The 13,581-nt window shown below is 50.7% G+C and overlaps 1 protein-coding gene across 1 annotated transcript in view; it reads right to left on the reverse strand.

The window, feature by feature from the left end:
* Window positions 1-13,581, reverse strand: part of MMP16 (matrix metallopeptidase 16) — a 199,557-nt gene that overhangs the window by 67,187 nt on the left and 118,789 nt on the right. Inside the window, exon 5 of the mRNA XM_006753846.2 lies at window positions 3,151-3,312. Coding sequence (XP_006753909.1) covers window positions 3,151-3,312 — 162 coding nt within the window. The remainder of the gene's footprint in view (window positions 1-3,150; window positions 3,313-13,581) is intronic.

Here is a 13,581-nt window from a genome sequence, read left to right on the forward strand (position 1 = left end):
TAATTTTAACAAAGGAGGTAAAGGACCTGTTACTCAGAAAATTACAGGACACCATAAAAGAGATAGAGGAAGACATAAACAAATGGAAGGATATACCATGTTCATGGATTGGTAGACTCAACATCTTTAAAATGTCCATAGTACCCAAAACAATCTAGAACTTCAATGCAATCCCTATTAAAATACCAACAGCATATTTCATAGATTTAGAACAAATACTCCAAAAATTTATATGGAATCAAAGAAGACCCTGTATAGCTGCAGCAATCCTGAGGGAAAATAAAACAAAGTTGGAGAAATTACAATAATGATTTAAAGTTATACTACAAAGCCACCATAATCAAAACAGCCTGGTACTGGCACAAGAATAGGCATATAGATCAATAGAACAGAACATAGACCCCAGAAATCCACACAAGCCATTATGCTCAATTAATATTTAAGAAAGGAGGCAAGAGCATACAATGGAGTCAAGACAGTATCTTCAATAAATTGTGTTGGGAAAATTGGACAGAAACATACAAAAAAAAATGAAACAAGGCCACCAACTTACACCATACACAAAAATAAACTCAAAATGGATAAAAGACTTAAATGTAAGTTGAGAAACCATAAAAATTTTAGAAAAATCCATAGGCAGCAAATCTAGGACATCACTCAAAGCAATATGTTTACAGATACATATCCTGAGGCAAAGAACACTAAGGAGAGAATAAACAAATGGGACTACATCAAAATAAAAAGCTTCTGCACAGCAAAAGACACCATCAACACAGTGAAAAGGGCGCCCACTCTATGGGAGAACATATTTGCCAATGATACATCCAATAAAGGGTTATTATCCAAAATATATAAGGAACTCATACAACTTAACAAAAGTAAGACAAACAATCCAATTAAAAAACGGGCAAAGGACCTAAATAGATACTTCTCCAAAGTGGACATACAGATGGCCAAAGGACAGCAAAGAAAATGCTCAAAGTTACTAATCATCCAAGAGATGCAAATCAAAATGACAATGAGGTATCACCTCACACCTGTCAGAATGGCTATCATCAACAAATCAACAAATGACAAGTGCTGGCGAGGATGTGGTGAGAAGGGAGAGCCCTAGGACTCCCACTGCTGGTGAGAATGCAGACTGCGCACCCATTATGGAAAACAGTATGGAGTTTCCTCAAAAAAATTAAATATGGAACTGCCATTTGACCCAGTGAACTCACTTCTAGGAATATATCCTAAGAGACCCAAACACCAATCGGAAGAATGCATCCACCCCTGTGTTCGCAGCAGCACAATCTAAGACCTGGAAAGTGCCCATCAGTAGACGAGTGGATGGAAAAGCGGTGGTACAGTTACTAGTTCACCAGGGAACACTGTGCAGCAGTAAAACGGAAGGATCTCTTACCCTCTGAGACAGCATGGAGGGACCTAGAGAGTAGCATGCTAAGTGAGATCACATGATCTCACTCAGATGTGAAATCTAATGAGCAAAATAAACTGATGAAGAGAGAATCCAGAAACGTGGACGCCTGGAACAGACTGTGGACTCTCAGAGGGAAGACGGGGGAGGATGGGTGGGTGGAAGGTAATTAGCCAAAGACCTTATATGTATATATGCATAACCCATGGGCATGGCCAATTAGGTGGTGAGAGGCTGGGGCAGGGTGCAGGGGTGGGCTGGAGGGTGTTAATGGGGGAAAAGGGTGACATATGTAATACTTTCAACAATGAAGATTTAAAAAATAAATAAATGAAGAGTATTCCAAGATAAAAGAGAGAGTGAGAAGCAATGACCTGCTTGCACATAATTTGCAGACCTTCTGTCTAGACCCCTGATTCGGCCCAGGAAGGACCTGCTAGCTACCTTGGATACCCATCAGTGCCGTCCAGTGTCCCAGAAACATCGCCTTTCTGAGTCTCCCCCAAAAATCAAGAGCCACACACAAGTGGATCTGTGCTTTTCAAATCTGTTTTAACCCTGTGAGAATGCTTACCACTGAGATATTGCAGTTGACAAGCTAACGAATGCAAACAAAATTAACGAACTTAAATGACGCCACTAAGACTGCAAGCAGCCTCTCCTGGTACTGAGAAGTGGAAGCGGGAAGCGCACGTGCCAGTTTAGCACAGTACATCCTCCCTCTGCAGGCGATGAGCGCCAGGAACTGAACAGCCCTGCGACATCAACGCCCTCCCGCGGCCAAGGGACCTGTGAAGGAGCTGGGGTTGTAGTCGACATGTGTAATAGTCCTTTCCCTTCATCGTATTCTGCATTCTAGACTGAACCCATAAATAAAAGCGACTGCACTGCACTAGAAGTTCACTAGGGCTACATGTGAGTCAGCGTAGCCGTCTATTAACGCTCACCCCCTTCTTTGTTAACTTTCATTCTTAGTAGTTATAGGCCTTTGAGGTCATTTCATTATGTCCAACCAGCAAGGGTATTTGCTGCAACTTCAAAAGGCATTGTCTGAAATATCTAACAGGAGCATCGCAAACCGGGAGACAACCTGTGCGTCTGCCCCAAAGTCTCAGTATCTTAGAAGAAAATCTTATATTTCTCGCTGTTTTTATTGGTTACATTCATTTATCACATATTTTTACCTGAGCTTAAACACTAAACTTTATCAGAGCTTTGCTATGACTACAGGTTTCGATGAAGCTCAGTGAGAAAATCTTATCCGCGTTACAAATCCCTCATGGTCTGCCTATCAGGCGTCTGGGATTACAGCCAACAACACCTGATGGATTGAAGCCTTTTGCCAACAGGTCAGACTGTTTCCCTAGTATTTCTCTCTCAGATATACCGAGAGCACCTATTTCAAAGAAGCAGGAACAGCAGGATTTCTGGACTCCTCGGCAGGGTTAAGCAAACAGAAGCAGTGGTTTAAAAAATACAACCCATTTTTATACTTCAAAAAATAACTCAAATAAATTAATTTCTTAAAAAGTATAGAAGTCCTGCAGGTGGCTGGACTGGTTAGAGCATCACCTGAGAGTCCACGGCAGTAGGTTCAATCTCCAGTCAGAAGCAACCAAAGTCCGCGCCAGTAAGTGGAGCGAGGAGCTCGTCTCGCTCTACCTCCTCTCCTCTCCCTCAAGTCTATACATTCAAAGCAACGACAACGCAGAAGCAGCGGTACCCACCGTAGATCTTCTGGATGCCCTGCAGGTCGTCGCTGGGGAGCTGGAAGCTGTCGGTCTCCATGTACTGGTAGAACGGGGCCATGATGGCCGTGGGGTCGTTGGAGTGCTCCAGGCCCAGCGCATGGCCCAGCTCGTGCACGGCCACGAGGAACAGGTCGTTTCCTGTGCGGCGAGAAGACAAGGCTGACTGAGGAGCACCCAGAGCAGAGCCGGGCAGACACTCGAGTCCTCCACATGCACCCAAGAGCAATGGGGGCATTGTGACCTCAACTTGCTTTCTCCCTGGACGTCCTGCCTGTGCTGGTTCACAAGGGGGTGGGGAGGGGACTGCGCAGGGCGCCACATGCATGCAGGCACGGGGAGGGATGGACAAGGAAGGAGAGCTGAAGAAAGCGCAGCAGCGTCAGAAATGGCTGCTCCTGCGTAGGGAGGTCGGGCTCTGTGTCTGCCTGAACAGCCTGCGACCCAGGAGCCCTCTGGTGAGCCCCCTGGACGCAGTTCTAACAGACACAAGAGAGCAGGGCAGCCACGCCCGCGGCAGCAGAGGAGAAAGGGAGGCTCCGGGGACAGGCTGCCCTGTGCCCAGTCATCCTTGTGTTTATGGAGCTGCAAATAGAACTCAGGTCATTATTTACGTATTTTTCCGGCTTATATTATTTTTTAAAATTAAAAAAATTCTGTTCCAGTTGACATATAACATTACATTAGTTTCAGGTGTATAACACAGTAAACTGACATATAATTTACTAAGTGATAAGCCACTAAGTCTATGCCCACCTGGCACACAGAGCTGGCACAAGATGACTGAGCATGTTCCTAGGAGAGTGCAGGCTGTCACGTGAAGACATATTCCTCCTCACTGACTTAGAATGTGTGTAGCCTCACCGTCCTGGTAACTACATATGCTCTATGACTACAAACTCCAATCAATTCATAGAGGAGCTGGTTCCATCCTTTAAGTCAGAGCAAATCTCAGGCCAGACCTGCAGTGCTGAGGGAACAGCAGACGGTGCAGAATGCGGGGTGCACTCATCCCTGGTCCACAGCCCCTCACTGTTCACTGCATGCCTACATGCTGCAGGCACTGGTCTAGGCCCCACTGACACAGATGAGAGCACATCATACAGAAACCCCTAGCCTCACAAAAGTTACATTTTAATGGGGGAGACTGGAAAGAAACAGGATAGGAAAGTAAGGCATACAGGTGTTACACAGTGACAAGGAAAAAGAGAGACGTACAGGTGTTACACAGTGACAAGGATAAAGAGAGACGTACAGGTGTTACACAGTGACATGATAGAGAGAGATGTACAGGTGTTACACAGTGACATGATAGAGAGAGATGTACAGGTGTTACACAGTGACATGATAGAGAGAGATGTACAGGTGTTACACAGTGACATGATAGAGAGAGATGTACAGGTGTTACACAGTGACATGACAGAGAGAGACGTACAGGTGTTACACAGTGACATGATAGAGAGAGATGTACAGGTGTTACACAGTGACATGATAGAGAGAGATGTACAGGTGTTACACAGTGACATGATAGAGAGAGATGTACAGGTGTTACACAGTGACATGATAGAGAGAGATGTACAGGTGTTACACAGTGACATGATAGAGAGAGATGTACAGGTGTTACACAGTGACATGATAGAGAGAGATGTACAGGTGTTACACAGTGACATGATAGAGAGAGATGTACAGGTGTTACACAGTGACATGATAGAGAGAGATGTACAGGTGTTACACAGTGACATGATAGAGAGAGATGTACAGGTGTTACACAGTGACATGATAGAGAGAGACGTACAGGTGTTACACGGTGACATGATAAGGGGAGATGTACAGGTGTTACACAGTGACATGATAAGGGGAGATGTACAGGTGTTACACAGTGACATGACAGGGAGAGATGTACAGGTGTTACACAGTGACATGACAGGGAGAGACATACAGGTGTTACACAGTGACATGATAGAGAGAGACATACAGGTGTTACACAGTGACATGATAGAGAGAGACATACAGGTGTTACACAGTGACATGATAGAGAGAGACATACAGGTGTTACACAGTGACATGATAGAGAGAGACATACAGGTGTTACACAGTGACATGATAGAGAGAGACATACAGGTGTTACACAGTGACATGATAGAGAGAGACATACAGGTGTTACACAGTGACATGATAGAGAGAGACATACAGGTGTTACACAGTGACATGATAGAGAGAGACATACAGGTGTTACACAGTGACATGATAGAGAGAGACATACAGGTGTTACACAGTGACATGATAGAGAGAGACATACAGGTGTTACACAGTGACATGATAGAGAGAGACATACAGGTGTTACACAGTGACATGATAGAGAGAGACATACAGGTGTTACACAGTGACATGATAGAGAGAGACATACAGGTGTTACACAGTGACATGATAGAGAGAGACATACAGGTGTTACACAGTGACATGATAGAGAGAGACATACAGGTGTTACACAGTGACATGATAGAGAGAGACGTACAGGTGTTACACAGTGACATGATAGAGAGAGACATACAGGTGTTACACAGTGACATGATAGAGACGTACAGGTGTTACACTGTGACATGACAGAGAGAGATGTACAGGTGTTACACAGTGACATGACAGAGAGAGACATACAGGTGTTACACAGTGACATGATAGAGAGACATACTGGTGTTGCACAGTGACATGATAGAGAGACATACTGGTGTTACACAGTGACATGACAGAGAGAGACGTACAGGTGTTACACAGTGACATGATAAGGAGAGACAGGCACAGGCGGGACGCTGGAGGGCACATGGATATGCAGAACTTTGGACAATGGTGACAGATGGCTTCTAGTCTGAGTGGTGGGGCCCTGCACACTCTGAGCAGAGTGGGGACCCGCTGGAATGGACAGTGACAAGGACTCTGTGGGACCCTTGGGAACTGAAAGCAGGGTGTGCCAATCTGGGACGTCGGCGCCAAGATGGGTGTGACCTGGCCTGAAGCAGGAGTGGCAGAGCTTGAGGGAAGCAGTGACATCCTGGGTGTATTTAGAAAGGAGGATGACAGGGCTGCTTAGAGAACAGCGTGCAGGTGCGAGGAGAGAAAACAGGAAACAGCCCAGGTGAACTGCTTGTGTGTGTGTGTGTGCGCGTGTGTGTACGTGTGTTGTGTGTGCATGCATGTGTGTGCATGTGTGTGTGTGCGTGCGTGTGCGTGTTGGTTTGCTCGGTGAGGGTGAGCGTGGGCAGCATCACCAACAGCTCATCTGAGTGTTCAGTCCAAGACGCCGTGGGAGTGGGTTCTGGCGACGTTGCAAGAAAAGGCACTTCCTGAGACTCAGGGCGCGTGATCTTTATTCCCATGGAATCGAACACCTGGTCCCTTCCCCCTGTCCTGCTGTGAAGAGTCCAGCCTGTCTCGGGCAGGGCCGGATTAGGCCACGGCTACTGCCTCTGCTCCACGGGAAAGCCCGTCCAGCCCAGCATGGTGGCTTAGTGGTGCTCCCACTGCCGTGCATGGCGTGTGGGGTCTGCCGGGCTGGAGCCATGCAGCTGCTACACCACAGGGCTGTGGAGGCATACAGGTGAGCGCGGGTCACAGAGCCAGCGTGCAGGGAGCAGGAGCGAAGAGAGGGGCTTCGCCGATGAGCCCTGCTTGCCCTCTCCAGCCAATTCTTTTTTCCAAGTTAGACTGACAGCAGCACCTTCCCCGCCTCACCCCAACTTCACGTCATGCACCCCTTGTGTTTTCTTCCTGTTATGAACATTGATACACCATCTAGTTATGCTCATAACAGCTCCACCTCTGACAGGAAGGAGGGCAGCATGCAAGGGCCCAGTCTGGTCGGTGGTGGGAGCCCTCGTGGGCCCTTAAGACTCTTCTGAGGCTTCACTGTGCTAAGACAGGGGGTCCTGACTGAGAGGAGACGATGGAGGCAGGAGCGCGGAGAGGCCAGGCTGGCGCACAGGGTGCACGGGCTGCGGAGTGCTGTCACCGCACTGGTGCTCAGGGACCGAAGGGAGAGGGGTCGCTGTGCAGAGGTCTCTCCCAGCCTCAGCCCACGGTGTGTGTGCGACATTGGGTGACAACTTCACCAGTTTTGGTATCAAGGTGACCAGGAAAGGGAGCGAGAACAAAGGGGCTGTGGGTATGTGAGGGAGTGACTGCTCGCCGTGCATGTATGTCCCACAAGGCGGGAAGCAATAACACTGTGGGGCGAGGTAAGTGATGAAATCAATTTAAGACCAACTCTCACATTCTGATGTCCAAGGATTTCTGTATCATGGAGCAAGGGAGTGAGTGGGACAGACGCTCAGCGGTGGTCAGAGCAGAGCCCGGGAATGGAGGCTGGTTAGACTCTAACTGTTAGAGCAATGCCAGGGGTTCCGGGTGAGGATGCCTGGCACCAAGAGGCCAGTTCCAGATGGGCATCAGCATCACCGAAAGGAGGTCCTGAAAGGACGTAAGGGACTGGGGTTAAGGCTGCGCTCCCACTGCCTGCCAGGGAAGCCGCATTCCTCAGCGAGGCCACGAGGCCCTCCTCGGGCCAGCCTCCTCCCAAGGCCACCTCCACCTCCGTCCAGCACAGGGCATGTGCTTGTCAGTGCACAGGCCTCTGAGCTGTCTTCCCGGGGGGACCCCCTTCAGCATGCTGGAGGCAGAGGGAGCAGGTGATGAGATGCACCCACGCCCCCTCTCTGCGGAGCCCCCCGGGTGTATGGCCTGTGCGGCATGGACCACCACTCCTTCAGCAGCCCTTCCTCTGCGCTTGGCGCTGACCGCACCCATTCTTCGGCCAATCTTCCCCATCTACACTGAGTTCTTTAAAGACCGAAATGCTGCAGTTACCAGGGCCAGAGGGCTCACGCAGACCTGCCGGCCGAGCGAGGGCCCAGCCCCATGAGGGAATGAGCGGGCGGTTTCTGGGGGAGTGCTCCTCAGAGTGGGAGCTGCAGGGCAGGATGCAATTTCCACCTGGACAGGGGCAGGACTTCCCCAGCTCGGCTGAGGTGTAACTGACAAGTAAATCTGCACCACATTAAAGATGCACAGAGTGGGGACTTGATACACATGTGCTTGGAACGGACTCCCTTCACGGAGCGAATTGACACACCCGCCACCTCTCACATCCACTATCAACCAGGAGGTCACGGTTTGATTTCTGGTCAGGGCACATGCCTGGGTTTCGGGCTCAATCCCCGGGGGGTTGGGGGGGTGTAGAAGGCAGCAATCAGTGATTCTCTCTCATCATTGATCTTGCTATCTCCCTCTCCTTCTCCCTTCCTCTCTGGAATCAATAAAAATATATTTGCATTTACTGGAAAACAGGATTTTTTTTTTCTAAAGATGCTACTCTGAATAAGAAACCAATGCAATGTGGCTACTGGGGTCACACAGTGAGCGTGTTCTAGTCACAGACAGAGACACACACACGAGGAAGGAGGGGCACTTACAAAGGTGGGGAACGAGGCGTGTGTGCACGCGTGCAACATGGGAGCAGACCTCAGGCGTGTCCACAGGCATGCGCAGCTGAGAAGGCGGCGGGAGAAAAGGAGCCACCGGCGCTTTTGGATTGGGAATACAGAACTCAGACTCAGCATGAGCACCTTTGGGACTTCAAACCAGATGCCTTTGCTAAGATACACATCTGACATCACAAGGCATTAGGGACAGAGCTGCCCGCCAGGCAGCCAGGGAGTGTGGCTGCAGGTGCTCCCGTGGGCTCAGGTCAGGGCCTTCCTCCACCAGGCACACCAAGGACCAGACACGGATCTCAAGCAGCCGAGGACCCACCAGCGACCTGAGCACAGACCGGGGCTCCCGGGACCAGGAAGAGCCCGGTGACACCTGAGCTCAGTGCTGGCTCCGAAATACCTGTGGGCACTCTTGCCTGCTTTTGGCCACAGATGCAACTTCCTGGTCAGAGCCCCAGGGCCCTGTACAGGGTTACACCTTGTTTTTATTCTTCACCTGCACAACCTCCTGCCTGTGCACCTGCTCCCACCCCAGCGAACAGGTGCGTGGAGCCTGGCTCTGGGGCGGCCTCAGGACCCCTGCACGGTTCTCATAGGAAGACAGTCTCTGAGTCACATGTGGTTCGTATATTTGACCAATAAGAGAACCAACAAGTGAAACAAGTACCCGCAGCCGGTCCTGCATTTCAGGGTCCTGCTCCCCTCAGGTCCAGCCAGTGCTCCGTCCACCTGGGTCCCAGGGCGGGCGCTGCTCGTCTAAAGAAAAGCGAGGCTGCCGGGCACTGAGAGGTCGACAGGAACCACCGCTCACCACAGCACTGTAATCAGAAGCCCTGGCCGAGAGCTCTGAGTAAGTGTCACTCTCCAGATGCCTGGCAGGCAGGTAACCAACCCTGCACCACAGTGTAAAGGGAACATGGTTAAAAAAAGTGTCGGCCTGTGATTTGAATTCCACTAGAAACAAAAGTTGCTGTCGCGTGGTGAGCTGTAGAGAATTAAAAAGCGCCAGGCCGCTTTCCTCAGGTGAGGGTCACAATGGCTCCCAGGGCTTAGTACTGCTCCCCAGGTCGTAGTTCTGCGCATGCTGACGGGGGCACCCAGGCCAGGGTCAGCCTCCGGCTCCCACAGGAGGCCGCTGCTGCCCGCGCCCGGCTGGGCTGGCAGCTCACTGGCATCTCTGATCTCCGGGTCTCTGTGTGCTCCAGTCTCAGAACCCCGGCTGCGTCCGATGAACAATCACACATTCACTATCACTTTCGTGTCATCATTACGTCTATGTTCATCCCATGTTCCTTCACCATCCACGCATTCCACATGCTGTACCCTCGGAGGACCACCTACGCCAAGTGTTAAAAAAGGATGACGCCGTGCAGCCGGAGTCAGTCGGTTGGAACGTTGTCCTATCTGCTGACGGGCTGCCAGTTCGATCCCAGGTCAGGGCATGTACCTGGGTTGTGGTTTGATCCCTGGTTGGGAGCACACAGAAGGCAACTAGTCAATGTTTCGCTCTCTCTCCCTTCCTCTCTCTACGCATGTCTTTGGGTGAGGATTACAAACAATGACTATCAATATTCATACATAAGAACTGTCATAAAATTCTAACGCGTGTGATCTCATGAACCTGCTCAAACACTGGCTCTCAGCGGCCCCACCGACTCGGTCTGATTTCTCTCGCCTCATTCCTCGGCTCCCTCGTCCCTCTCAGCTCACTGCCAACCTGAGTTTTGAATTTCTCATTTCCTTGCTAATATCTTGACATTTTCTGGCATTAGAATATAAGGAAATCAAATACTCATCTGATAGGACTTCCAAAAATCATTAAGTTTTTCCAAAGGTAACAGCCACGGAACATAGAGTCTTAATCCATAAGCACTTAGGCCGGGTCAGCACGATGCACACGCTCGGCCTGCATGCGAGGAAGGGGACGCTCTGGGTCATGGAGACTCGAGGACCTGTGTGCTTCCGTCAGGCTCTGGTTTGACAGGAAGTCCGTTTTTCAGCGAGTCAGGCATGTCTCCTGTCTTCACTAAATGCAGGGAGTCTTGCGAAGCAAAACCATGCGTGGCCGCGTCACTGCACTGCGCCATTCACAGGATGCCGCCCTCCTGTGGAGCCGGGGCAGGAGCCTGAGACACGGCCGGCCCCGGGCCACGCAACTGTTCAGGTCAGTGTGTGTTGTGCTCCCGAACTCCGTGGATGGAGCCCCCTCCCTCGGCAGCTGGGACAGAGAACTGTCTCATGGACTAACATGGAAGTTAATGGATGATACGCTGACGGGAATCACATCTCCTGCAGGTGGGGACAGAGGCCCATCCTCTCCCATCATAATGCAGAGGCGCCTGCAACAGCCCCTGTGGCCAGGCCTCAGCCACCGTGACTGTCATTCTTCAGGAAGTTCCTGATGAGCATCTAATGAGCAACATACACTCACCAACAAACTAGAAACAGATTCACAGGCAGAGAACAGGTGGACGACTGTCAGAGGGAGGAGGGAAAGGTGAAGAGATTAAGCAAAAAATAAACATGTGGAATCACAACCCTGGTGACTAACGGTGCCGCCCCCACGGGAGGGCCCTGCTGCCGGTTCACTGGAACGTTTTATCAAAAAGCCCACGTGAGTGACGTCGGGAGGGCATAAAGCACACATGCCTGCGGCACAGACAAGCCAGAGGTGCCAGCGCCGGTGGCCACAGCCTATTTTGGAACATACTCCGGGTCCTGAAACAGGCTGGGTGTCGCTAAGCCTCTTCCTCGTCTACTCTCCAAGTCTGCCGTTAGGATGGGGAAGCCAAACTGGGGGACGAGAATGAAAGAAAAAGAAAATTTTCTTTTTTAAATAATAGGAATGCTTTTATCTGGCCATGATTTATCTAACGTGTTCTGTAATGAAACCTCATTCTTTTAATCCTCACAGAGGGTGTTTCTATTGATTTTGAGAGAGAGGGAGAAACATCGGGCGGTGGCCTCCGTGTGCACCCTGACCGGGATGGAACCCATAACCCAAGTCTGGGCCCTGCCGGGGAATCCACCCCGCACCCTTTGGTTGCAGGACAACGCCCAGCAACGGAGCCCCCTGCCAGGCGAAGTCGTCTTTCTTAACGAGGGAACAGAAATGAACACGCTGGGTACCCACCTGCCCAGAAGGGAATTCTCACAGGACCCCTTGAGGTGATGGGGTTACCCGCAAACAGCAACCGAAGAAACAAAGGTTGGAGAAAGAACTTGACGAGCTGGGAAGTGACACTGCACCTCGGGACCCAGATCTGTTTGAACCCGAAGCCCCGTTTCTGCGCTGAATATAACCCTCCATGAATTACTACCCGCCACCCCCCAAAACACAGACTTGTCTGGAGTAAGCATCATCGCCCAAAGCGAGGCGGGAGACGTCACGTGGCCGCACGCACAGGGAGGTGCAGGCGCAATGCTGACTCCGAAAGGACGGCCCGCCCCCGACCGTTGCTCAGGAGCCTTATTTCCATGGGCTTTCACGACAAGCAGTAAAAGTACCGTCCACGCACGTCCAGCTGGGAACAAAGCCATCACAAGAGACAAAGGCTCCCGGGAGCCCAGGCTCATCCACCCGAGGCACCTGCCGTCGGGTCACCTGGGCGTGTGAAACCTCACCACCACGACACCCCAAAGGGGTCCCTACTGAGGACAGTGCAGTCACCTGCTACAAACTGCCCTCCGTAACCAGGTTCTCCCTGCCCCGTCCTCCCAGGGACACCTTCCCAGCAGCTCTCCCTTCCCGCCTGGCTCACTGCCTGCCGTCGGCCACGCTCCTGCAAACCCCTGCCACACAGCTGCAGGCGTGCCCTCCGCTTCCCTTCCGGCCGCTACGGGGCAGTGCCCCCTTGTTGTGGTCCCGCCGCCCCGCTCAGTGATTGTCAGGAAGAAGGAGTTCAACAGGAGTGACCTCTTTGTCCCAGCCCATCACTTCCTATGCAGGTACTTACTCAGGGGCCGATTCGCAGAAGCACCCAGACCTTCCACAGCCTTCCCCTGGCCATGCTGCTCAGCCTCCTGGCTTTCTAGCAGTCCGCTGCTCCTACACAACCTACCTCCAGCCGTGGAGGCAGGCATCTGCACGTTCCCCCACGTCAGCCACACACCCTCAACTTTCAGAAAGTAGAAAATGAAAGATGTTCTATGTAAGAGTGCCAATACTTGAAAGCCCTAAAATATGTTGTTTATAGCTGCTTTTTGTAAAAACTTCAAGAACGACATTCTGGTTATTCACTGCTACCAGGGCTCAGAGGTGTCTCCTCTGAGGCCGGTGTGTGCCTCTGGGAGGCCTGAGGCCAGAGTGCCCTCCAGAGAGGCTCACTGGCAAACTCGTGCTGGTGACTGGAGAAGTCCCTCCTCCTGGCTCTCCATACGGCCTGGGCTTCTACAGAACAGAGTGATGGGGCTCTGAGGCAAGTATCTTGAGGTGGAAAGATGGAGAGAGAGAGAGAGAGAGAGAGAGAGAGACAGAGAGAGAGAGAGAGATCCAATCGTGAGGACGTTGCGTGACCCAACAGCACCACCACATTCTACTTATTAGAAGTGATTAATTCGGTGCCCCACAGCCAGTAGAAAGGAATCACACAGCTACAAAGGGACAGTGTCTGAGTGGTGTGTGGACACATGTTAAAGCACCGACGGTGACACGTGCCTTAGTTGAACTCAAACTGTAATTTATTCAATTACGGAAACCAGGAAGATAAAATTAATCTGGTTGCCACTGTTGCTGTGAATATAATTCCACTGACTTGATTTTTGTGGTAAGATACTGAAATATAACTGAATTCTTTGTAATTTACACTAATAAAAGACAAAGATGCTAATTGACCATACCTTTGCTATGCCCTAAGCCATGCCCACCAGCCAATCAGAGTGACTATATGCAAATTAACCCAATCAAAATGGCGGCCGGCAGCCATGG

The sequence above is a fragment of the Myotis davidii genome, unplaced genomic scaffold (assembly GCF_000327345.1).
Source record: "Myotis davidii unplaced genomic scaffold, ASM32734v1 scaffold272, whole genome shotgun sequence".
Lineage (NCBI taxonomy): Eukaryota > Metazoa > Chordata > Mammalia > Chiroptera > Vespertilionidae > Myotis > Myotis davidii.